General features: G+C 35.6%; 3 protein-coding genes across 5 annotated transcripts; 2 read left to right on the top strand and 1 right to left on the bottom strand.

Annotated features, from left to right (window-relative positions):
* The first annotated feature begins 459 nt into the window (after positions 1 to 459).
* LOC145593734 (putative 1-deoxy-D-xylulose-5-phosphate synthase, chloroplastic) lies at positions 460 to 8,881 on the top strand. Of its 3 annotated transcripts, none has more exons than XM_081650066.1 (10): positions 465 to 955; positions 3,495 to 3,614; positions 3,759 to 3,923; positions 4,090 to 4,240; positions 4,349 to 4,617; positions 4,769 to 5,048; positions 5,914 to 6,206; positions 6,764 to 7,039; positions 7,325 to 7,609; positions 8,312 to 8,881. In XM_081650066.1, exons 1-10 carry the CDS (start codon positions 788 to 790, stop codon positions 8,459 to 8,461), a joined length of 2,157 nt encoding a protein of 718 aa, XP_081506192.1. In that variant the 5' UTR covers positions 465 to 787; the 3' UTR covers positions 8,462 to 8,881. The 3 variants fall into 3 exon arrangements, with proteins under 3 accessions (XP_081506195.1, XP_081506192.1, XP_081506193.1); XM_081650067.1 differs by having other exon boundaries at positions 929 to 955; positions 3,495 to 3,628; XM_081650069.1 differs by lacking the exon at positions 8,312 to 8,881 and having other exon boundaries at positions 460 to 955; positions 7,320 to 7,512.
* A 1,371-nt stretch (positions 8,882 to 10,252) lies between these two features.
* Positions 10,253 to 13,912, top strand: LOC145594422 (putative boron transporter 6). Its single transcript, XM_081650734.1, has 13 exons — positions 10,253 to 10,350; positions 10,529 to 10,611; positions 10,703 to 10,895; positions 10,988 to 11,126; positions 11,220 to 11,385; positions 11,504 to 11,670; positions 11,817 to 11,990; positions 12,079 to 12,174; positions 12,272 to 12,388; positions 12,547 to 12,857; positions 12,968 to 13,265; positions 13,378 to 13,435; positions 13,752 to 13,912. The coding sequence occupies exons 1-13, from the start codon at positions 10,253 to 10,255 to the stop codon at positions 13,910 to 13,912; spliced, it is 2,061 nt and encodes a 686-aa protein (XP_081506860.1).
* Positions 13,913 to 14,225: 313 nt separating this feature from the next.
* Positions 14,226 to 22,510, bottom strand: LOC145595706 (potassium channel AKT1-like). Its single transcript, XM_081652124.1, has 11 exons — positions 21,958 to 22,510; positions 19,588 to 19,953; positions 19,445 to 19,502; positions 19,037 to 19,354; positions 18,564 to 18,809; positions 18,248 to 18,346; positions 17,525 to 17,758; positions 16,864 to 17,058; positions 16,659 to 16,734; positions 15,533 to 16,102; positions 14,226 to 15,009 (listed from the first exon to the last, which is right to left on the bottom strand). Exons 1-11 carry the CDS (start codon positions 22,143 to 22,145, stop codon positions 14,759 to 14,761), a joined length of 2,601 nt encoding a protein of 866 aa, XP_081508250.1. The 5' UTR covers positions 22,146 to 22,510; the 3' UTR covers positions 14,226 to 14,758.
* Positions 22,511 to 23,604: the final 1,094 nt, after the last annotated feature.

Here is a 23,604-nt window from a genome sequence, read left to right as displayed (position 1 = left end):
TAAATCACCATGTAAGATACTCCCCACTATTGAATATTGATGTTCTTAGAGCTAGAGGTGCAAAAGTAATTCATACTCGATTACTCAACTTTAAATATAACCAAATTAAGCATAAACTTTATACGACGTGGACTCGAATCATTTTAACAATTGTGATGAACCACTCTTATATAGATTTTAACTCAACAGAAAACTGGCAATAGAATTTAAATAAAACTGAACGGTTGTTTTTAGGAAAAAAAAACTATAAAACTATTTTGTAATTTAATATTTCGATATTCATAACACATTTACGATAATTGTTACAAAAACTAATTCTAATTGGACCCAAATCATACCCAACCGAGTTACTCCATGTGACCTACCCAAATAAATCCAATCATAAATCTAATCCTGCTTTGAACAATCCGAACAACCCAATTGCTACCTCGGCGTAAGGAGCTCATCAGCAGGCCCCAACAGTACACAGCAACGTGCTCAGTTTCTATCCATCCAGCTCTAGGCAATAGAAACATCCAATACTATCTCAACACTATGCAAGTATGCAACTGATAGTGCTTCATTTGTCTCCACTCAAACTTGTACCCTTTCATTTTCTGCCTACCACTACAACTCTTTCTTTGTCATAATTTGTCACACTTCAATTTCAATTTCTGGGTTTCAAAGTTCTTATTACTCGCGTGAAACTTGCTCGTTTTTCTGCTGAAAAGATGGGTACTTGTGTATTTTGATGGCAATTTGGTGGTGAATTTCTGGTTCAATTTTTGTGGGGTGTTTGATTTTCAAGATGGGTATGGCTTATCTTGAATACCCAGTTGGAATTTCTGTTCAATCTCATGGAAATTGTAAAAATTTTCTTCATAAATTGGAATCAAGAAGCTTCAACCATCAATCCAATTTTGAGTTTTGTAGAAAAAATGCCTGTTCATCCTTAAATTCCAGCTTTACATTCAAGGTATTATCATACATTCATACGATTTTGCTTTATGTGTAATTATGTTTATTAGTTTATAAAGTTGCTGAATTATCATGAATGTGGAGTTTGTTTTTGTATCATCAGAAGATTACACTCATTAATGTTGTTGCAAGTTTGCAACCCTTTTAGGGTGATATTAGAGCAGTTGTTTTCTACTAGTTCTATTTTAGACTCTTCATTTTATTTCAAATACCGTCTGATCCTTGACACTCCAACATTGGCACTAATTCTTGATGCTTCAATTTGATCAAAAACATGGAATTGTTTGGTGATATAGCCGAGTCTAGCATTTGGACACATTGTCGTGTTCGACATGAGTATGGAATTCTTGATAACACAGGATCTTGTTGCTGTTCTATAGGATAAATTTCATCCAAATTCACCCTCTAAAGATTGCTTCATACTCCGTTTATAGTATAAAGTGTAGATTATCAGCCATAAGAAGTCATTTTTGGCTATTGTAGCTTCAAGCCTATTACTGTTGCAAAAAATTGTAGACTATTGACATTGTGATAGGTAGGGCATGGGGTGGAATTATTGACAATGAAGTACCTTTGGACTTGAAGAGTATGTAGCACCAATAAATTAGGTTTGGATAAGTAAGAAACAAACTTCAAGCGTGGGTAGGCGAGCTGGCTTGTGGTATTCTTTAGAATGCAAAGCTTATGAAAGGAATGTGGGGAATGTTCCATATGTGTGTGAAAGGGAAAATGGCGCAATATTGGAAGATAGATGGGAAGGTGATAAACATATGGGGTTAGTGGGCTACTCTTCTTATGGTTTTATTTGTCATCAGCCGTCACAGCTCAAATGAGTGGTAAATTAAATCAAGAAACTGCTGGAAGATGAAATTTAATTCCGTGAACGATGGGTTCACATGCGTGAGTCAGGCTGTCGTGTCCTTGCAGGGTGAGTTGATGGAAGCATGTTGTATTCCGTAATTCGGTAGAAAGATAAGGATATTATAATGAGTAATTATAAAGGTGTGATTTGTGTACAGTCGCTCTCAGGTAATTGTTTGGATTTGTGGGTGAGGGCACTACACATGGGTAGTGTGTGGGAAACTAGGAAATTTGAGTCCGATAATGTGTTCTCATCTGGGTTGGACTTCGGAACATGGTTGTGCTTTAGGTGAGATGTTATCGTCCCATGACTTGCATGGTGTATACTGTTGGTCGAGTTGTATCTTCCTTGGTCCCTAGGTGGATGTGCAATGGTGATGTGCTTTCTTCTCGATGGGTGTCTTCTTGGAAACAAGTATTCGGATGGGAAATTCTTGGGTTATGGAGGCTGTTGTGTATTGTGTGGGTATTGGGTCTTGGAGCTAAGCTACAAATTTGGGCCGCTTCTGGCACTTCTATGCTGGAGCCTATTTGCGTGGAGTGGTTGGCACTTGTTGGGCTATGAAAGTGTTGTCCCATGAGACAAGAAGCAACAAGTGATCAAAGTTGCTAGTTGGCAATTTTGTAGCTTTAGGATCTTATCTATGCAAGGGGTCAGCCTAGGCCCTTGATCACATATGCTCGAAGGAAGCCCAAGAAGAACTTCCCAGCAACTTGATGCTGAGTTGGAATTCTGTTATGAGTTTGTTATGGGGTTTAGGGTAATGTGGTAATTTTGGGAAATAAGTTGTTATTCCTCTTAGCTGTAGAAGATGCTAGTAACTGATTATAAATAGCAATTTTGTAATAGAAGGAAGCATGCTGAATATTGATTAGAGTGAAGTTTGTTGGAGAGAATCCTTCCTCTCAAAAGAAGGAGAGTTGTATTGCATAATTACACTGATTATCAATACAACATATCAATTAAGCTTCCTATAATTTCTGTGTATTGTGTGTGTGTGCTCTGTTTTTCTGATTTGAATCCCAGCAATCTATTTCCTAGTAGAATCAATATATAAGAAGTTGACTTTGATTAGTATTCCTTATACTAGCTGTAATATGAGTCTAGGTGGTTAAGCGCGTATATAGGTAGGTAGAAAGACAAGATGGAGTGTTTGGGACTTTGGGTAAAAAATGAGGAAGATTCAATGAGGGTTTTTGAGTACCTTAAATGATTAGGTTGGGTCTGAAACTCTCGTGGGCCAAGGGAGATCTTGAGAGCCTTGAAAGTCACTGCCACATCATTTACTCATTGGAAGTCCTAGTATAGTTTGGTGGTTTCTCTCTTAGTTTTCCATGTAAAATCTTTGTTTGTTGCTTTTTATCGTTTCCTGTGTTTATTTCCGCATGATATAACTTTTGATTAACTGCATTAGGTAACCATAGTCCTAAACGAAGACTTTAGTTGTCTTATAAAATCGAAGTGGATATATATGATATCATCTATGTTGTTAAATTTTGTTATGTTTTAGCCTTTTAAGCAAACCTTTTGGTGTTCGGTTTTTCTTTTCTTGTTTTTTTTTTCGTACTATTGTGCCCTTTTGATGATGCTTCCCCCCACTCTTTAAGTGAAATACTAAACAACACCCTTTTATATACAGAGTGCTATGTGATATATCTTGTCTTCTTGAATGCAGGGATATGCAGGAAGAATTCGAGCTCTTGCCAATAACAGTGACTTTTTCTGGGAAGAAGTGCCTACACCTATACTTGATATGGTTGAGAACCCCATTAACATGAAAAATTTGTCACCAAAGGTTGAGAAGTCATGGTACCTTTTTCTTTACACCATTTGGTACAATTATGAATAATATATTGAAACTTAGTGTCTTTATAAGATGATAACAAACAAGCAGTAGATTGAAGTTTTATGTCAATTGATTATAGTCCTGGTGCAACAGGAGCTGAAACAATTATCTGATGAAATCCGTGGAGAGCTCTCTCTCATGGTATCAAAAGGACAGAAAAATTTAAAAGCTAGTCTGTCTGTGGTGGAGCTGACTGTTGCAATTCATTATGTTTTTCATGCGCCAATGGACAAGATTTTGTGGGATATAGGGGACCAAGTGAGTTATCAGGCCCTTTTTATCGTTATGGAATTCTCTTGGCTTGGCAGTTCTGTTGCTTCCGTTTGTTTTCGTTTCTTCCATTTTGAGCTAATTGAGATGTGATACTATGAAGAGAGTTCAATACATATTTATACTAAATTTGATGCCTTCTGCGTTTGAGCAGACGTATGCACATAAGTTACTCACAGGAAGAAGATCCCTGATAAGTACGCTGGGACAAAAAAATGGACTTTCTGGTTATACTTCTCGTTCTGAGAGTGAATTTGACCCCTTTGGTGCTGCTCATGGATGCAACAGTATCTCTGCTGGACTTGGTAGATTTTAAATTTTCTTCCAAATTGATATGCTTATTTCTGTAGGAAAAGTGAAAATATTGCTAAATAAACATAACCACACCTTCATTATATCCATCTATATTTCAGGTTTGGCAGTTGCAAGAGATATCAAAGGGAAACGTGAGCGTGTAATTTCTGTTATCAGCAATGAAACAACTACTGCTGGTCAGGTCTACGAGGCAATGAGTAATGCTGGATACTTAGATTCAAATTTGGTGGTAATCTTGAATGATAGTCGCCACTCTTTGCATCTTAAGCCTGATGAGGATTCCAGGACACCAATTACTGCACTCTCTAGCTCTTGGAGCAAGGTGCAATCGAGCAAAACTTTCCGAAGGTTCAGAGAAGTTGCTAAGGTATGGTTCTGTTGGTGGTCATTACTGAAAATAAACTGAAGGTCTGAACCATGTTTAAGAGAATGAGTTAGTATCCCCTGTTTCGATGAAATTCAAGTTCAATTACGTTCATTGTTGTATTAATGAGTTTTTTGTTTTCTTTTTCCTTTAGGGTCTTACTAAAAGAGTTGGTAAAGGTTTGTATGAATGGGCTGCCAAAGTCGATGAGTATGCCCGTGGTATGCTGGGTCCTACTGGATCAACACTCTTTGAGGAGTTGGGACTGTACTACATTGGTCCAGTAGATGGGCATAACGTTGAAGATCTAATTTGTGTGCTACAAGAAGTAGCTTCGTTGGATTCTATGGGCCCTGTATTGATTCATGTCATGACAAATGAAAACATTGGACAACCTAAGAAAATAAGTGAAACAGTGGAAAATCTTGATGAAGGTAAATTATTCAGTAGTTACCTTTATTGCTCTTTAACATCAGTTTTGTACATTATGGCTGGATTCCATATATATTTATTCAGTAGTTACCTTTATCAGGATGATTCTGTCTGATGCTTTGACGAGTTCTCTCAGTTATATTCTAATTAGTGTCTTGGTCTTGGTCAATTCAGCTTTTTTAGCCTGTGATACAATACAATACAATACTGTTGTTCTGACTCTTTTACGCGTGTTAGTTGTTTGCTTCCACTAGTAGAGATGGATACTGGCTTTGTTTTGCTAGCATGGTTGTGCTGATAGCATCTTGATTTTCAATTGAGTAAACTATAAACTATTACATTTCGACTTTGTTAATACTCGGTTAAGTGGCAGGTTTCTGAATTGAAAAACACTTGAAATTTCTTTCTTTTTACTCATGCATCCAATGAGGAAAGGTTAGACCTTATCTAGCTGTCAGGCTATCACTGTTGTTCAAGGACATCAATTTGTTAATACTCTTTATGTTTTGATGCTCTCAAAAACTCTAGTTGAGATCAGTTGCAGTGGAGAAAAGCACACTATATTGCAACTTGAGGAAGGTGTGGAACTTGATTACATTTACTAACTGATATATGCTCGAATCCTTGATTTCCATTCTCCACTCAAGCTGTTTAATGATTCCTGGAATACTAAAATAGTTGCAGTGACTTGGACATTTATTTATGTACTTGCATATACCAGATTCCAATTTTTTAGTGAAGGTGATACTTTAATGGTTCTGGAGAAAACAAATCCAATCGTCTTATTCAGTAACAGCATATATAATTTTTATAATCGCCATTATAGCCAACATTTTCTCAATGTTTGTCCTTTTCTTTTCATTTCAGGCTCAAGTGATATTGATTCATTGATAGCTAGAATTGGCCCTCAAACATATGACCACTACTTTATAGAGGCTTTATCATTGGAGGCAGAGAAGGACAAGGATATAGTGGCAGTTCATGCAGGAATGAGGATGGAGTCATCAATTCAGTTGTTCCAAGAGAATTTTCCAGATAGATTTTTTGATGTTGGAATGGCCGAACAGCATGCTGTTACATTTTCTGCTGGTCTAGCATGTGGAGGACTCAAACCATTTTGTATCATTCCGTCTGCTTTCCTACAGCGAGCTTATGATCAGGTCTTGTCTCCCCTCTCCCTCCCCTTTTCTCCCGCATATGTCTAATCTTTTGCTTATTATTACACACTCTAGGCCTCCTATCTTAAAGATACTAAAACATGACAATTGCTTGACTTTGGGACACAAGCTTGGCCATAAATGGTTCCAAACAACATTATATGACCACAGAATGTACCCCCTACTATCCCTTGAGTTTTCGACACCGAGTCCCGAAATCTCCGAAAATAGTCCGATTTTGTGTATTATAGCCTTCAAACTTGGCCTCCGGAGAATATTTTTGGACCCAGCAAGATCATGCATTGAGGTCCTTCCCGGGGTTCTCAAAGGGCCCTAGGAAGCCTACTTGGTGCCCGGAATGATCTCATTTATGCGTTGGCTCAACCTTCGTTATCATGTCTTGATGCCTTGCCTTAGCCTTCATGATGATTTTAATTATTTTTTTGCTGCCTGATGCACTGATTTCTTGTCAGCTTCTAATATTAAATTATCAGAAATGGCTGCAAATTGGTCACAGAGGAGTTGAAAAACATGTGCTCATTTGTCTCTTCTGTTTACAGATTGTTCACGATGTTGATAGACAGAAAGTTCCAGTGCGTTTTGCTATCACAAAGGCAGGCATGGTAGGTTCCGATGGACCAGTGTGCTCTGGCTCATTTGATGTAACATTCATGTCATGCCTGCCCAACATGATTGTGATGGCTCCCTCTGATGAGTTTGAACTTGCTCGTATGGTAGCCACTGCAGCACAAATTGATGATCAACCAGTGTGCTTCCGGTATCCCAGAGGTGCTATTGTTGGCATAGATAACCCCAAGTGTAGAACGCCAATTGAGGTAGTACTTCACTCTATAAGTCTGTTGTTTATTTATCAATTCAATGAGCACAGTAATTAGTTGAAAAACCTGAAACATATAATTATTGCATCCACTTTGTTATCTCCTGTAAAATATTTCAGATAGATTGCTTCACATGGATTGGCTTTGCACCTTTTTTATTCTGTTTTGACCATGCCTTAACATATGTTGTTTTATGTTTTGACTTTTATTTCTAAATTTAATGTGATTTATACTTGTATTGTGCACCATTGCCTTAGTTGTGAACTGTTTTCTGTAGAATAGATTGGCAAGGGGAAAGTCCTCATTGAAGGTAAAGATGTTGCTTTATTAGGATATGGAGCCATGGTTCAGAACTGCCTTTTGGCTCAGTCCCTCCTTTCAAAGCTTGGAGTAGAAGTTACTGTTGCGGATGCAAGATTCTGCAAGCCCCTTGACATTAAGCTTGTGAGGGATCTTTGTGACAATCATGCCTTTCTGATTACTGTAGAGGAAGGATCTGTTGGAGGATTTGGGTCCCATGTTGCCCAATTCATTGCACTTGATGGGAAGCTTGATGGAAGAGTTAAGGTAAATCTTTAAACTGCTTTTCTGTTAATTCTTATTGATGAAATCTAAGCTAATAAATTTACCCTTCCCCCTACTGGCATCATCTGTTTTTTTTTCTTCAGTTTGTTAAAACATTTATGCTGACTTAGTTGAGATGAGCATTACATGATCTATGTTTGTGGAATTCTTTCCGACAGAGCTATGTGCTTGACCATACTCTGATTTTCCTCAGTTATCGCCTGTAGAAACCTCCGCATTTAGCTTTAGCCTACTGTTCCTATTGGTGTGCACTAATGTTTGGGCTAATAATCATAAATGAGATTGCAAGTTTGAACCATGGGATTTGCGTGCTAGGATGTATTTTCCTCATTTTACCTCTCCACTAAGAATCTGATGTGCTTGTATCATGTCAAAATAAATATGGAGGTACTTGTAAAGTTCAATTTTTTTTTTTTTTTTTTTTTTTTTATTGATGCCGAGATACAGTGACACGGTGTATAGAGAAAGTGATGTTGAAGGGGTAGGCTGAGAAGCCTATACTTGTGGAAATTAATTTACACCATCTAAATTTCCTGGAGTATAATGCTGGAGCAATGTGTTGTCACCTTCTTTCCTTTCACATCTCTGCTTCTGTTGTGCAAATGACATATCCTAGTTCAAGTGTTTAACCTTGAGTGGATGCAGTCAACACTCCTAATTTTGTGATATCTGTGACTCTTTCAGTGGAGACCAATTGTATTGCCGGACACCTACATAGAACATGCATCTCCAAGTGAACAGCTTACGCGTGCAGGGCTGACTGGTCATCATATTGCTGCCACTGTATTGTCTTTACTTGGGCGAACCCGGGAAGCCCTTCTTTTGATGTGCTAGATTCTGGACTTTGTTATTGCTTATCAAGGAATGACTGATATCAACTTTCTGGTCGTTACAAAGGACAGTAGAAGAGTGGTGAAAGTTTATGAGGGCATAATGAGCTGTTGGATGACGATAATGTATTATTCTGTACATCCTGTAAAGTTTTTTCGATGTGATTACCTAATTTCTATTTGTTCCGAGGGAAGTTACTGGGTACCCGAGAAAGGATGAACATGCAAAAGGCACGTAATCTGCAATGAAGTTGCTTCGGCATATGCTTCACTCTGGTTGCTCCTCTAAACTGGTCATCTTTTATATGAGCCTTATATTTCCTATAGACTGATTAACATCTTGTACATTAGCATGTAATATGTACTGCGTATTGTTTGCTATGTTGTAATATTTTGCATTTTGAATGGCAATATGATTAGTCTGTACCAAGCTACTACCTCCGTTACATATTATTTGCAACGATTTGACATAAAGTAGAGAGGAAAAATGTCTAATCGTTGCAAATAATATGTAACGGAGGTAGTATTTGTTGAGCCCTGTATTGTTATGTCAATTGAATTTTTTGCTAAAAGTAAAATCAGTGAAATTGAGAATTACCATGCATGTATGTGACTTGTATGACACCAATACACAAAAATTTGTATGAACTAAAAAATATTAGTAGCTTTTTTATTTATTTTTTTAATTTTTATTATTTTTATTATTATTATTATTATTATTTTTTAGTTACAAATACGGAGTATTTTCATATATTGTAAGTTCCATACCTACAAAGTTTTTATTTATTTATTTTTTATTTATTTAATTTTGTAATGAAACCTACAAAGTATTTTTTATTTTTAAGATTAAGGGTTTAATTCATATAAATTAATACATACAATTTATACAATGAAAATAATCAAGAGTCTATGCATGGAATGACAGTTAAAAATCATTGGCAGGATGATGGAAGATTCAACTACCATATAAAGGAGTCAAAAATCTCTGATGGGTAGCAGTATTACACGTGTCAGAAGCCCACTAGCTTTCTCAAAAAACTTCAAGAAACAGGGGAAAAAAAATAACGATCCCAATCTTATATCAATAATTCGAGTGCAAATTATAGAGGGCTGTATTTGATAATTCTCTTGAAAAATTAAAACAAATTTGTAAGATTTTTATTTTTTATATTGATTTAAGGTTATTATTATTTGCTTTTTAATTACATAAAAAGTAATGTGTATCATTCTTTCAAAAAAAAAATAGTAATGTATATCATCTTCATTCAGATTAATTATGCAGATTTAATATTTTTAAGTTTATCGTTAAAGGTATGTTAATGTATGGAATATACTGCATGGTATTGCATTATTGTCATCTTATGTTGCAGGAATATTGTTAGATTTTGTATTTATTGATCTTAATGATCACATGTTTTTGAAAGCAATGCATGTCTTAATTTTTATTCATCTAAAGTTCTAGGAGTTTTGGTTAAGACAACGTTTCTAATCATAGCTTTCATTTGCTAGAATAACCACATTTTAGATATGGCCTCGAACCAGCCTCGAGTAGGAGGATTACTTGTGCATGATGTTTGTTCTACATTACGAGGGAAATTCAGATCTTTCAAAGCTGATTTTAAACTTATACCTAAACTGATGTGTTTGTTATGTTTAGTTGTTCACATTGTATTGAAGCCCTTTATGTACTCATACGACCTCATTTGGTTTTACTCCCCCCGGCCCTTACTGTCCTTAGGTTCTAACTAATGAAAGCAATATGTTGTTTGTAGTTTGTGTTCTTTAATGAACTGCAATGGACACACCAACCATCCCGTTTGAAGGCATAGCTAGAGATTTTAAGGGACGATTACCTTTCTATAGACATGATTGGCTTGGAGAAACTAGTATAAAGTAAGTTTTTGACTTAATACCTCAGAATAAGATCCTCTCTAGTTATTTAGATGAAGTTTTCTTCTGTTTCTATCTCATTCTAGTAACAAGATGGTCCAGTAATTGGAAAGGATTCTCACCCCTTTTTCCTCGAAAAGAGGCTATAAGATGATTTAAACCCCTGGTTCAACAAATGCAGGGTATTGGCTCCAACAACTTGTATATTTTTTGCGTCTGCTCTTCCTGTAATTGCATTTGGAGAGCAATTAAGTAGGGATACAGGTATGTTGCCTAGTGAACTATAGTCATTTGACAAAAAACTCGATCTTTTGCATTTCATGTTGCTGAATTGTTAATATTCCTTTGTTGTTAGATGGAAGTTTAAGCACAGTGGAAACACTTATTTCCACTGCTATTTGTGGAATCATTTTCTCTATATTTGGAGGGCAGCCGCTGCTGATTTTAGGTGTGGCGGAACCTACAATAATCATGTACACTTACCTGTACAATATATCGAAAAAGAATGATAAAGTGGGGAAGGAGCTTTTCTTAGCATGGGCAGCATGGTTAGCTAGAAACTTCTGACAGTTGAAATGGTTAGGCTTCAGTATCATGCTTGACAAAATGTATTGCTGATATATTTCTTCTGTTTTTTTAGGGTATGCATTTGGACTTCCCTCTTCCTGTTCCTTCTTGGAATATTCAATGCTTGCAATCTCATTAGTAGATTTACGAGGCTAGCTGGGGAGCTCTTTGGCATGTTGATTTCTGTTCTTTTTATGCAACAGGCTGTTGAGGTATGCATGAATGAAAACAAGAGGAATATGCACACGTAAGTGAATTGCTTTGAATTGATCATTTGATTGGCTTGTTTATTTGGCCAACGGCAGGGTTTGCTTGATGAATTTCGTGCACCCCATGGGAGAGAGCATAAGGAAAGGGGTGATGATTTCCTGATGATTTACGTGAATGGCTTGCTTGCTCTAGTCTTCTCCGTTGGGGTACTCTTTACTTCTTTGAAAAGCATAAAAGCACGATCATGGAAATATGGCACAGGTATTCTGAATTCCCAAAGGGCCGGGATTTATCTAGTTTATTTTGAAGGCTTAAATTTGTCTTAAGCCACTTGATTTTTCACAGTAACAGTTGGTACATTTTGTCTTGTGAATAACAGGATGGTTTCGGAGCTTTATAGCAGATTATGGGGTTCCCTTCATGATTGTTGTATGGACAGCATTGTCATATGCTATCCCTAGCAGACTGGCTTCTGATATACCCAGGCGGCTTGATATTCCATCCCCTTGGGACTCTGCCTCGCAATCACATTGGACAGTTTTTAAGGCCAGTGTTCTTACAGAGAAGTTTCCATTAGCCTAAGTGACTGAGAACTATCTGCAGTATCCATTTTTTTGTTGATAACTGGATACATGCTGCAGATTTGATTAGTTTACGTGAAATACTTTACAAAATAGAATTTTGGAATGCAGGATATGTCTAAGGTTCCCGTTCTCTACATCCTTGCTGCTTCTATACCTGCAGTGATGATTGCAGGACTTTATTTCTTTGATCACAGTGTCGCGTCTCAGATGGCTCAGCAGCAGGAGTTTAATCTTAAGAAACCTTCTGCTTTCCACTATGATCTGTTTTTACTTGGATTTACAGTAAGATTATTTCTAAGCATTCCAATGCTCACTGTTTCTGAAAAAAACACCTAGGCTAAATAATCTCTGTTACTATTGTCTTTATCAGACTTTGATCTGTGGGTTGCTAGGACTCCCTCCGTGTAATGGAGTCTTACCGCAAGCTCCTATGCACACAAAGAGCCTTGCTGTTCTGAGGAGGCAGGTTAGTGAGCATCTTGATAGGGATAAGAAAGGTAAAAACAATCAGCTTCTAATATGATTTGAGTTCAGTTCTTATACATTCTGTTAATGGAACACAGTTGATCCGAAAGAAGATGATAGCCAAAGCTAAAGAATGCATACAGCAGGATGCTAGCAACACGGAACTCTATCAGAACTTGAAAGATGCCTTTTTGGAGACAGAACCTGTTCCTAATGTAGGTATTTTCATGTATAAGTATGTTTAATTTGAAATTTAATTTAGAAAAACCTCGGTATGATTGAGAATACCTTATATCTTGTTGATGTCATACAACTTTCTACTTACACAATAATCATGGTTAATGATATGAAGTAACCCTGCAATTTTCTTCAGGAGGCTGCTGTCTCAAGAGAGCTAAGAGGTTTAAAAGAAGCTGTGATGAGTCACAATGGGTATGTGAAGAAAATCGATCCGGCTAAGCAGATAGATGCTCACTTACCCATCAGGGTATCTGAACAGAGATGGAGCAACCTATTGCAGTCCCTACTCGTTGGCCTCGCTGTTGGAGCAATTCCCATTATAAAAAAGATACCTACATCGGTTCTCTGGGGTTACTTTGCATTCATGTCGCTTGATAGCCTTCCTGGAAATCAGTTTTGGGAAAGGTTGCCACTGCTACTTGTCACCCCAAGTCGTCGATACAAGTAAGTCTCCTTTGTGTTTAGATTTATAATATAGGTAAACATGGAAATTCAGTTTGTTTGGTCAAGGAATTGTTATTTCTTGTGCTTATCCTTGGAATGATGTTTTGCAGAGTTTTTGAAGGAAACCATGCTTCATTTGTGGAGTCAGTGCCATTCAAGTATATCATGACATTTACAGTGTTCCAATTAGTGTACTTCCTATTTTGCTTCGGAGTAACATGGATACCTATTGTCGGAATTTTGTTCCCATTGCCATTCATCTTTCTAATACCTATCAGAGAATACTTACTTCCCAAGCTGTTTCCATCTGAGTATCTGCAAGAACTGGATGCTGCTGAGTACGAAGAAGTCATCGCTGTACCTCACATGTCTATGAATGGCAGAGATAAACGATCTGTATCTATAAATGTAAGTTCTTTCATCTTATGTTTTCTTACAATGTCATCTTACATATCTTCCCTGCTCAATATGGTTCTCAGAGCTAAAGATTTCGGAATTTCCATCCCTCTTTTTTTTGCAGGATTGTTTAGCTGAATACCAGGAAATGGTTCTCTCACCAATGCCCAGCATACCAGCAACGGTACGTTTGCTGCTATGCTCATGCTCTATTTAGTGATACATGATCATCCTTACTGAATTAATTCTGACTAAATTAGCCCCCTTTTGTTCAGCGAAGTATAATACTTTCTGATTATGCATCATGAAGTGTTCTCTAATGACCTCGACTTGATTAACAATATGCTTTCTGTAGTCTGAAGGCTTAATTGCTCAGAAACAGTAAAACAATACAATAGAATACACCCTCTTAGATCTATATTAAATTAATCTCACCAATGTTTTTCATGATTACATTCATATTGTGTAGAATTCATTAATGATACAGTGCATGACTCTAAAAACAGGAACCAGAACCAATTGATGTAAGCGATGATGGTGATAGAACTCTTTATGACGGGGAAGTATTTGATGCCATGACAACTCGAAGAGGCGAGCTGAAGCATAGAAGTATGAGTTCTCGTAGGTTCCGAGGAAACTCTTTTACTAGATATGAATAGTTATGTACAGAGCTGTATAATACTAAGATCTGAGATGTTCAGAAGTAGTTGCTAATTCTAAACATTAATGATTCGTGATCAAACTTCTTGGTATGCCCTTACTAACATCGCGACAGAAAACAGAATTAACGTAACTAGTGTAAAGGACGCATCAGTAAGATCATGTCAGTTCCTTAATAACAAGAGCTCAGGACAACCAGTTTCGAATATGATTATGAATTCTCAGTTTCAAATTTGTGGGGTTAATTCTGTCAAAGTGGAATCAAAATAGAGCAATAACAAATGAATTAAGACCACAAGCAAAGAAGCAAAATTCTTTTGACATTTGAAGTTGTAGATTACATTTCCAAAATCATCATACTATACATGATACAAGAACTGAAGTATAGAAAGGATAACTTTTCCTTTGCCTTATTCAGTTGAGTCGTTCCGAGGATGCCCCTACACATATCCCAAACTATGTATGGAGTATAATTTTGTGAGCTAGAAAAAAAAATTTGTACTTGGAAAATAACAAATAATAAATGGAAAAAATTACAAAGACATGTAAGCAGAGCAAATCTATTCTATAGGTATTTCCTGTTTCTAAGAATATACGGTGTTCCAACACCACAAAGCCATCCTGGTAATGATCGGAGACACCAATTTAAGCTCGGCATTTAGTAATCAGTATAGTACTATTCCTGAATAGGTCATTTTATAACGCCTTTTGATTTCTGTTGGCTTTGCCAGGGTAATCTTCAATCAATTATTGGCCAGGATTATGAATAATGTGACGGTCATGGTTTCTAGAAGATAAATGTTAATGGAAAGCTTACCGAAAATGAGCTTTCAAGGAATTTGTTTTTACGAACAGATGAGTGAGAGTTGATCACCATCTCTTATAAGATCAATTTCATCAATTTCAGCACCTTCTAGAGTGACTACTTTCGTACAATGACACCCAAATTTTTTGCTTCCGGTTTCAAGCAATTCTTGCAGAGTCTTTGGCAACATTACAAGCTTTGTAGTCTCACTTTTCTCCGGGCATCTAAGAGTTACTCTAGCTACTTGGTTCCCCAACATACTTGAGAAACCATTGAGATCAGTAGATTCACCTGCAAGTTTTTAGAAGTTTGTGATTAGTAACACAGACAGAAACAATCAAATGAGCTCAATCTGTACATTCTGAATCTCTGATCATATCAATTATCATAATGTCCTCTTTTATAAGCAGTTGACATAAAGACAAGAACTATCCGTGACTCGTATTTTTACAAAGAAATCCATAAATTGCAGCATTTTTCATTCTTATGATTATTAGTTCATGGCTAATTTGGTATAAGGTGATTAAACAAATGGCCAGTGATGCACTAAGTTGACAGTATTGAGGCCTTATTCACTTCAACTTATTAATAATAAGCTCCAGTTTAAATCATTTACTCATTAATTATCAGTTTTATTGAGCAAAATCTAGTTCTGATTGATGCATGCTAATTTTTTTGGTTTAAAAGGGCCTGTGGTTGAGCAGCTAAAGATAAACTCGTGTAGTATTACCTATATAAAATAAGCTGTAAAAATTCAAAGCTGGATACAAAAAACAATAAATATATACAGAAGTTTGATTCAATCCATGCTCACCTCTAGTGGCAGCTGAGACAAAACCAAATAGCGAGTTTTGAAATGTGTCAACCTGACGCCTAGGGTGATTATCAACCTGTGTCATTTGAATTGTGTTTGGAGGAACATCTATTGTACCAGTACTCGGATACTTCATAATCCGAGCAGGAGCAGCTCCCTTATCAGGAAATCTTACAGTTGATTCTAGGCTAGCTGCCTTTTTCTTAGATTCAAATAATGCCTTTATATCTTCTTTCCCTTGAAAATCTGCCAAACTTCTTGGTGTCCATCCATCCTCATCATACTTGTCAATGTCTGCCCCTAGCTCTAAAAGGAACTTGACAGCTTTAATGTCTCCATTAGAAACTGCAGCATGAAGTGGTGTAGATCCGTCGCTCCCAGGCAATGTCAGATCTCCACCATGACGAACAATAACCTTTAGCAAATCTAGGTCACCCTGCTCTAATGCATAGCAAGCATATCGATATACATCACCCAAAGCTATATTGGAACCACGGTCTTTGAGTAGCTTGATCATGGAGTCATTCTTGGCTACTAGTGCATCCCAAAGGGGAATGCTCCCTTCAGAGTCTGTTTTAAAATAAAAATCACATATAGTGGCTCGTCAGAAGATTGATTTATAACAATAAAATTAGACTAATAAAAATTATGAATCTCAATTGAGCATTAGGTGTGCATATTCTGGTCCACAACAGAAAATGGAGAGGAATAAAAGGCTTATGTTGGGCCAGACCAAATGTCTTGTTTTTCCTTTTATAAAAATATTTAAATTTGCACTTTATATACTCATTCAATTATTTCTTTGTATTTTTTTAGTTACAATCACAATATATAGTTTGAATTCTATAAGAAACCTTAAAATGACAGGAGAAAAAATTGTGAAAATAACATAACCGTCCAATCCTCCAATTTCTGGTCTTGTGTTTCTCAATGGACAACTATCCTTGCAAATCTCTACAGTTAATAAGAACATCCTCAATGCATCTATTATTCTAAGTCAAGTTCTACAGAATCGGCCAACATTTAGTCCAATGGGCCAAAGGCCAGTGTTCCAAAGTACAACAGAGAATCAAAGAACACAGAACAAGCTTGAAATGAAGATTGCCAAGTGTTGTTTCACATATACCTTTGATATTTGGTTCTGCTCCATGTGCAAATAGGATATTTGCAATACTTTCGTTTCCGTTGGCAGCAGCGATGTGCTGGTGTATACATTAGCAGAAAAGGATAGTGAGTGATATAAAAAGGGTAAAATGAGAAAGTCGTAGATCAATCACACAAACTTAGTATTGACAGTGTGTGCAATGTCATGAGCTAAGTGCACTGCATACCAGGGCAGTGCGGCCATTCATGTCTCTCTCATCAGGATGACAGCCTCGTTTCAGCAAGTGTTGCAACAATGGCTCATCATCTCTTGCAGCTGCAAAACATAAACTAAGAGGCAAATCCATTTGACCTTGAGCAAGCATTTTCTCAACATCTACAAGAACAGCTTGCATAATTGGATCCTCCTGAGTTTTTAAATGCTGCATTAACAAGCAAACATAAAACTAATGTTAATAAAATTGACTTTCTAATGTAGTGAAAACTTAACTACTTTTTCTAACGTTCGGAATATCATGAACAAAATCAAAATAGGCTTGTTAAACTGTCATAAATTCCTATTGACTGTGATTATTGTGAATTATCAACTAATTGTTGCATATTAGATCACATGTCAATTAAAAAACTATCGCATATTAGATGACATGTCAATTAAAAAACAACCTCTCAGTTAAACAAAGTGTAAAGCTGTTTATGTAATAAATCATAAAAGAAAATCTGCAATGTATTATTGTAACCATCATACTGAGCCACTTGTATTATATATCTAACCCATCGTCCTAAGCTCCAACCGCCGAGACCCTACTCTTCATAATTTAATGCTTTTTGAGATAAAATTCTTGCGCTGATAAATATATTAATAGTGAAAAACAACTCAAAAACACAAACCTCGAGGAGGTTATTCATGATAATAGCTCCATCTCCAACATTAGCTTGGACAAGATTCAAAAGGGCAGTTCGATTTAGACGCAGTAGCTGACACAATCTCTTGGTGCGAACAGTAAAGAGCTGCGGTCTGTAGCAAAGAACACCTATCTCCCCACATACATCTCCAGCTTTTACCTCCTTAACAACCTGTAAATAAAAGTCTTTAATTAAAAACAGTAGGCCATCACACAGAGTCTACCAGCATCACGTAAAGATAATTTGCAATATTAAATATCAAAAGCTTGCCTGTTCAACTCCAAGTTTCTGCACAATAAACTCCTGCAAGAAAAGCCTCAGTCAAATGCCAGAAAGTCTATATTATTACTTCAGAAAGAAAATGAGTTTACAAGACAATAACAATTTACAGTAACTTTTTAAGGATCTATATTGTGTTCTAATATTAAAAGAGCTACAGAAATCCAAATCCCTTTCTGGTGCTCAAAATCCTGATTAAACATCACTTGTGCAAATGGACTGCATGGACCCTTTATTTTTTTTATTTATTTTTTTATTTTTTATATGGGTCTAGAGGAATAAAGAACTACTGTTCCAGATAGATGGGTTTAGAACCTCTGAACCTGTCTTTGAGAAAATGTCTTCCACTTAACCAGCTAATCTAGTTGTATATGCAGGCTTGCTTAGTGTTACCAGTAACATGCATTATAAATGAGAGTTCATTCTCACCATTGTGCCATGGACCAGCACATAGAGATCTGTAGGGGCTTCATTTTGTAAAATCACGTCTTCTTTGGGAGGGAAGTACTCAGCTTTCATCTCTGAAACCTTAATTAGATAAGAAAGAAAATACACAGTTAGCAGCAAAATTAAAAGAAAAAAAATAATAAAACTCAAGCATACAATTATTTTAAAATAAACAAAGTATGAGATTAGAATTAATGTCAGAAAAGGACATCTCTAGTATATAGGACAAAAATCCTGTCGTATGATACTACGTATAGTGGAAATTTAGGCTAGCAACAAGAAGGGATTTTAAACATACCAGCTGGAAAAGCAGGTCGTTTGATACTCCGCGAAATAAGTACACCTTATCAAGCAGAGAATAGAAGAGATAATGTGAAACACTTGATTTAATTGCCTTAGGAAGGGATTCGAGAACCTCTTGCTGTTGCAACCCTTCTGAATCAGCTCTGTATTTCAAACACAAGTGAGAGATCATTTGATCTTGGAGGCGAACAGGAAGCCTATTCCTTTGAGCAAAATTTGAAGCAGCTTGTATTTTATCCCTCTATGAGTACACAAAACCAAAAAAATATGACAAGTTAGCAGCACAATCAAAATCCGAATGCATCACTATAACCATTGAGTTAACGAATATTGAAAATGCAACATCAGGTATTTGATTACTGTTTGCTTCAAATAATTTTTTAAGACCAACCTTGAAAGAAACCAAACAAGAAAGCAAGCAAGAGTACAAGAGCAGTGAGAGAACAAGGTAGCAAAGTGCACACTTACAAAATTTCTAGTTCGGCTAGTCCCATGAACCACCAAGTTTGTCATATTTCCTATCAAATATGCAGTCAATCCAAGATTGAAGAGCATAAAGAAAATGTCGAAGACCATCTCCCTTATATTAACAGGGTGCAAATCACCATAACCCACTGTTGTGAGAGTGGTTATCGACCAATAAATGGATGTCACATAAAGTAGCCACAAATTTGCAGTCTGAAAGTCCGGAAATGAAAGAGCAATCCAAGTCTTTTTCGGGTCAGGATAATGGGCTGCAAGGAAAAAGTAGAAGCAGGCAGCACAGTGAACCGAAAAAAGAGTCACCTGCAAATGAACAAGTTTTATAAAATATTAAGCAGGATAAAAATGAAATCTATCACACCAATTCAGTTTGAACTTCTAAAGTATACTTACACAAATAAGCTTAATGCATCGGATCCAAAAGTAGTTGATATTTCGATCTTTCTCCAATCTGTATATGAAGGTGGCTAACATAAGTGTGTAGAAAATTTGGCAATGTAGTTTCCATACTCCAAGTTACAATGCCAAGAATTTACCTGGAGAACATCTTACTGACTCTACGAAGACGCCAAAGACGTAACATATTGAAGAGGCCATAGGCATGAATGCTGTCAGGGATGATTTTGTCAACAAGTTCAGAAGGGACGGTTGATATGAAATCGAACAAAAACCAGGTTCTTATGTACTTCCAAGCAATCAACCTTCGGTCATCAACCAGGAGATACGTTTGTGGATCTTGATATGCGACGAAGAAGGTCAAAATGATATCAATAGCAAAAAATCCATTAACAATATTATCGAGTATAGCTAGGCTTCTGATTGGTTTGTCAAGGAATCCAAATTCGAATGGAGACACCCATGATGTGTAAAAGACCAAAATTACCAGAAACATTTCCCATATTCTGCACAAAAACCATTGTCAGAAGGAAAATTATAGAACTTTAATAAAATGCTAGATTTTACTGGGTGGTGGTCCAATAGCAACCCAGATAAAATTAAAAACCTATACAAGATTGTTTCTTGCCTGTTTTCCCTCGCTTTACAATATCATTTCTTGCTTTTTACAACTCCAAATTGTATTTTTAATTGACACATTGATAAGTTTCCATGAGAAGTCACAAAATCCAACAAATACTGGTGAATGGTGATCACAACAAGCCAAGTTGAACTAGCCTTTTGATCAACTTGACTGGACTTGTTAATTAAACTTAACTCAAGTTTCAAACAAGCTTAAACCAAATAAACTTCAGGCAGATCAGGGGTTGGATTGACTCATTAAATTATTCTAAACTACGTAAATTTACTGTAAAATCCAAAAGATTATATTGTTATAAAGTATAAACAGGGGTGAAGGGGACTAAATACCTAGTCAAAGTTGTACAAACCAGTCCCAGAACCATTTCTATCAGCCGAAGTCTAGTTCATGATGAGCTCGCCGAGATTTTTAAAATATTTTGCCTACACTTATTGTTATGTACTCTTTTCACTTTATTTTGGTTATTTTAAATTGAAATGTAACAATATTGATGTAACAAACTTACTCTTTTTTAAAATTAAATTCGTTTTACTTTCTAATGCTCTCCTGATTTACCCCATAAAGGCAAAAACTGCACCCATCTTCCTTTATACTCCCTCCAATTCTTTTTTTTTTTTGTCTTATTTGTTTTTTTTTTCACAGTTCTCAATGCAATATTGTAATAGCAAATATTTCTAAGTATGTATTACAAAAAATTATAAAATTATATACTACGTATTTGGAAACTATAAATTGAGACGAATCTAACTAGAACTCAGATAACTACATTATGAAGTATATATATTCCGATAAAACATTTAAGCTGGGTCTAATTTATCTTCAACAATAGTCATTTAAAAAATCCATCAACGCAATTAAATGGCCCATGAAACTAATCAAGGTCTCAAAAACCACAATTAATCATAATGTCTAGGCAACTAAATAAGTTATATAAACGGGGATTAAGACACAAGTCTTGGTCCTGTCTTATTATAGTCTCTAGTAGACTTGACAAAACTAGTCCAACCCTAATCACTCAACCCAAAACTAAACCATACTTGAAAATAGGAAACACGATTGTAACCCGAACAAAAAATTGATCTGTTGCCTTGAACAGACAAGTTTAATGACCATCATTGAATATCTATACTAACGTATTAAAAAGCATAACCTTAAGTTTATATTTTACAATTTCAAACTTTCAACCACTAACCATAAATATTGACCGAGGGCATTGCTTACGCCTCTAAACTAGTTATTTGATAAAATAATTGACAATAGACTCGTATACGACTGAACAAGAAATCGGCCTAGACTAAATTGACACATAGAAACCCAACCCGGATACTTTTATCACGCGAGTATGACCAAATCACCTAGACTAAATTGACTTAAAGGAACCCAATTTGATCAACCGCTTTACTTTTTTTTTTTTTTTTGATCAACCGCTTTACTTCATTTACTAGCTTATTCATTGAATATTATTTTCTGTTTTGGACCTGAAATTTAAACAAGCTTAACCATTTTTAGGGGTACAAACCCTATACTAATTTTTTGGTTACCTCTACAAAACTCAGAGTTCACAACTTTATTTAGCTACATAAAATATGATTAAAATCCCAAATTATAAGCATAATCATCCATAATTCATAACATCAGTCATAATTAAAAGCCATAAACCACACAGAAAATTAAAACCCACCAAAAATAATTCAATTCCAAACAACCTAAACCAATGTAGTAAAATCACTCTAAAAATCCAGATCAATTCTAACAAATTACATGCAAAAAATCAACAGAAATGCTCAAGAAAAACAAAACCCAGATGAAATTTCGAACTAAAATCAACAAAACTATATTAAAAAAACAAGATCAAGATTAAAAAATAAACCTATAACGATGATTAAAGGGTGAAACAGTAGAACGGTGGAGAAAAGCACCACGATTGCTACGAGCTCCAAGTGAAGGAAGAACACCATTAGAAAGACTATAATGGCTTGAACCATCAATTGAAGTTGGACCAATTTCAACTTCTTCAATATTTTTACCACAAATTGGAGAATTAAACCATGTTTTCATCTCTCAATTTAGCAATTTTCTCTCTCCTCTGTTTTTCTTTTTCTGGGTAATTCTAATTCCCCTGTTTTCTGCTGGTTTGCTACTGTCTGAGTTCAGTGGATTCATTTTTCTGGCATTGTTTTTGTAGGAAAAGTAGAGCATTATTTTTTTGTCTTAAATCTGAAAAAGAAAATACTATTTTTGTTTTATTCTTAAAATAACCTTAATGGAATAATGGGTATTAAAGGCTGCCTTTTTAAGAAATAAAAATCAAAAAATGGGGTATCGATTTTTTGACTAGGGGTCTAATGTGGGCGGCTATCTAAGTTGAAATTATGAGGAATCACGAAAGATTATTGAAAGAATGGGATCTTCCATGTTGCTTCCACTAAGCACAATTTATTTGCGTAATGATTTGATTTTACACTCGAAGACATGATGTACCGCTTATTTAAACTCATGTGTTTTTCGTTAGAACAAATACTAGCGTGAAGAATCTATTATTCTATTTAAGTTAAATGTGTGAATTTGACCGTTACGTTATTTTGCAGTTCATATTGATATAGCTACTCGTTAATAACTGAAGAGAGAAAATGTGATTATTTTGCAGTAATGTATATGCCTATTGATTTTTTTTTTTTTTTTTTTTTTTGAATAGCTGCCTATTGATTAATTAAGTATGAAAAATGCTTTCAAAAAAAAAAAAAAGTAAGTATGAAAATGTTTTTAATTGATTACTCCCTCCGTCGTCCCTGAAAGAACGACTCATTTGGTCTAATTTTAGTCCCAAAAAGAATGACTCATTTGCATTAAAACATCCACCAATTTGCAACAATATTTGTGCAAAATTAGTTTCTGCATATAAAAATTTGATTTTCCATGTAATTTTATTACTTTCTCTCTCTATTTTTTTTTTTTACAAACCCCATGTAAATTTATATTTTCAATATACTTTTACTTTTTTTTTTATTTAACTTTCTTAATACCCGCGTAATCAACCCGGGTCGTTCTTTTGATGACGGAGGGAGTAGAAAACTTGGGAGTATTGTGGAAATATTGAAACAATTAATTAATGTTTGGTGAGAAGTGTCTTTCCTCTTATTAGAAAATTATGCAATGTAATTGACATAGGCCAATTAAGGACTGGCATATGAGCTGAACACGATCCCAAATTTTGGAGTTTGTGATGAGCTATTAAATTATTAATACTCTTATCTTTTGGGCTGATTTCTTGGTAATATTAAATGACACCGTTGCTCAATCTCTACTTCTAGTAAAGTAACATGAAAGGATTTATTATTTGATAAGGTAGATTGAAACCAAATCTAGTAAGGTTGTGTGCTTGAATGGGTTCATCGTATACATTGATTGTGAAGCCACACTGTCGAACATTAACGTTATTAACAGAAATGTAACGTATGGAGTAGCAAACTTTCTACTTTTTTCATTTTCTTTTACTAGTGACATAATCTTAAGATGT

Source organism: Chenopodium album, chromosome 19, assembly GCF_948465745.1.
Source record: "Chenopodium album chromosome 19, dcCheAlbu1.1, whole genome shotgun sequence".
In the NCBI taxonomy this organism is placed as follows: Eukaryota; Viridiplantae; Streptophyta; class Magnoliopsida; order Caryophyllales; family Amaranthaceae; genus Chenopodium; species Chenopodium album.
The sequence above is the reverse complement of the archived record's forward strand: the minus strand, read 5'-3'. Positions and strand labels throughout refer to the sequence as shown.

Bases quoted from the DNA above. Each gene is read 5' to 3' on its own strand.
- LOC145595706 (XM_081652124.1), bottom strand. From the start codon at position 22,145: ATGAAAACATGGTTTAATTCTCCAATTTGTGGTAAAAATATTGAAGAA. The intron at 18,347-18,563 runs GTATGTTTAAAA...TATCTAATTAAG, and splicing joins ACGACCTGCTTTTCCAGCTG to GTTTCAGAGATGAAAGCTGA. The intron at 16,103-16,658 runs GTATATGTGAAA...ATTTTAAAACAG, and splicing joins AGCAGAACCAAATATCAAAG to ACTCTGAAGGGAGCATTCCC.
- LOC145594422 (XM_081650734.1), top strand. From the start codon at position 10,253: ATGGACACACCAACCATCCCGTTTGAAGGCATAGCTAGAGATTTTAAG. The intron at 11,127-11,219 runs GTATGCATGAAT...GGCCAACGGCAG, and splicing joins TTATGCAACAGGCTGTTGAG to GGTTTGCTTGATGAATTTCG. The intron at 13,436-13,751 runs CGGTACGTTTGC...GTGCATGACTCT, and splicing joins AATGCCCAGCATACCAGCAA to AAAAACAGGAACCAGAACCA.
- LOC145593734 (XM_081650066.1), top strand. From the start codon at position 788: ATGGGTATGGCTTATCTTGAATACCCAGTTGGAATTTCTGTTCAATCT. The intron at 3,924-4,089 runs GTGAGTTATCAG...GCGTTTGAGCAG, and splicing joins TGTGGGATATAGGGGACCAA to ACGTATGCACATAAGTTACT. The intron at 4,618-4,768 runs GTATGGTTCTGT...TTTTTCCTTTAG, and splicing joins GGTTCAGAGAAGTTGCTAAG to GGTCTTACTAAAAGAGTTGG.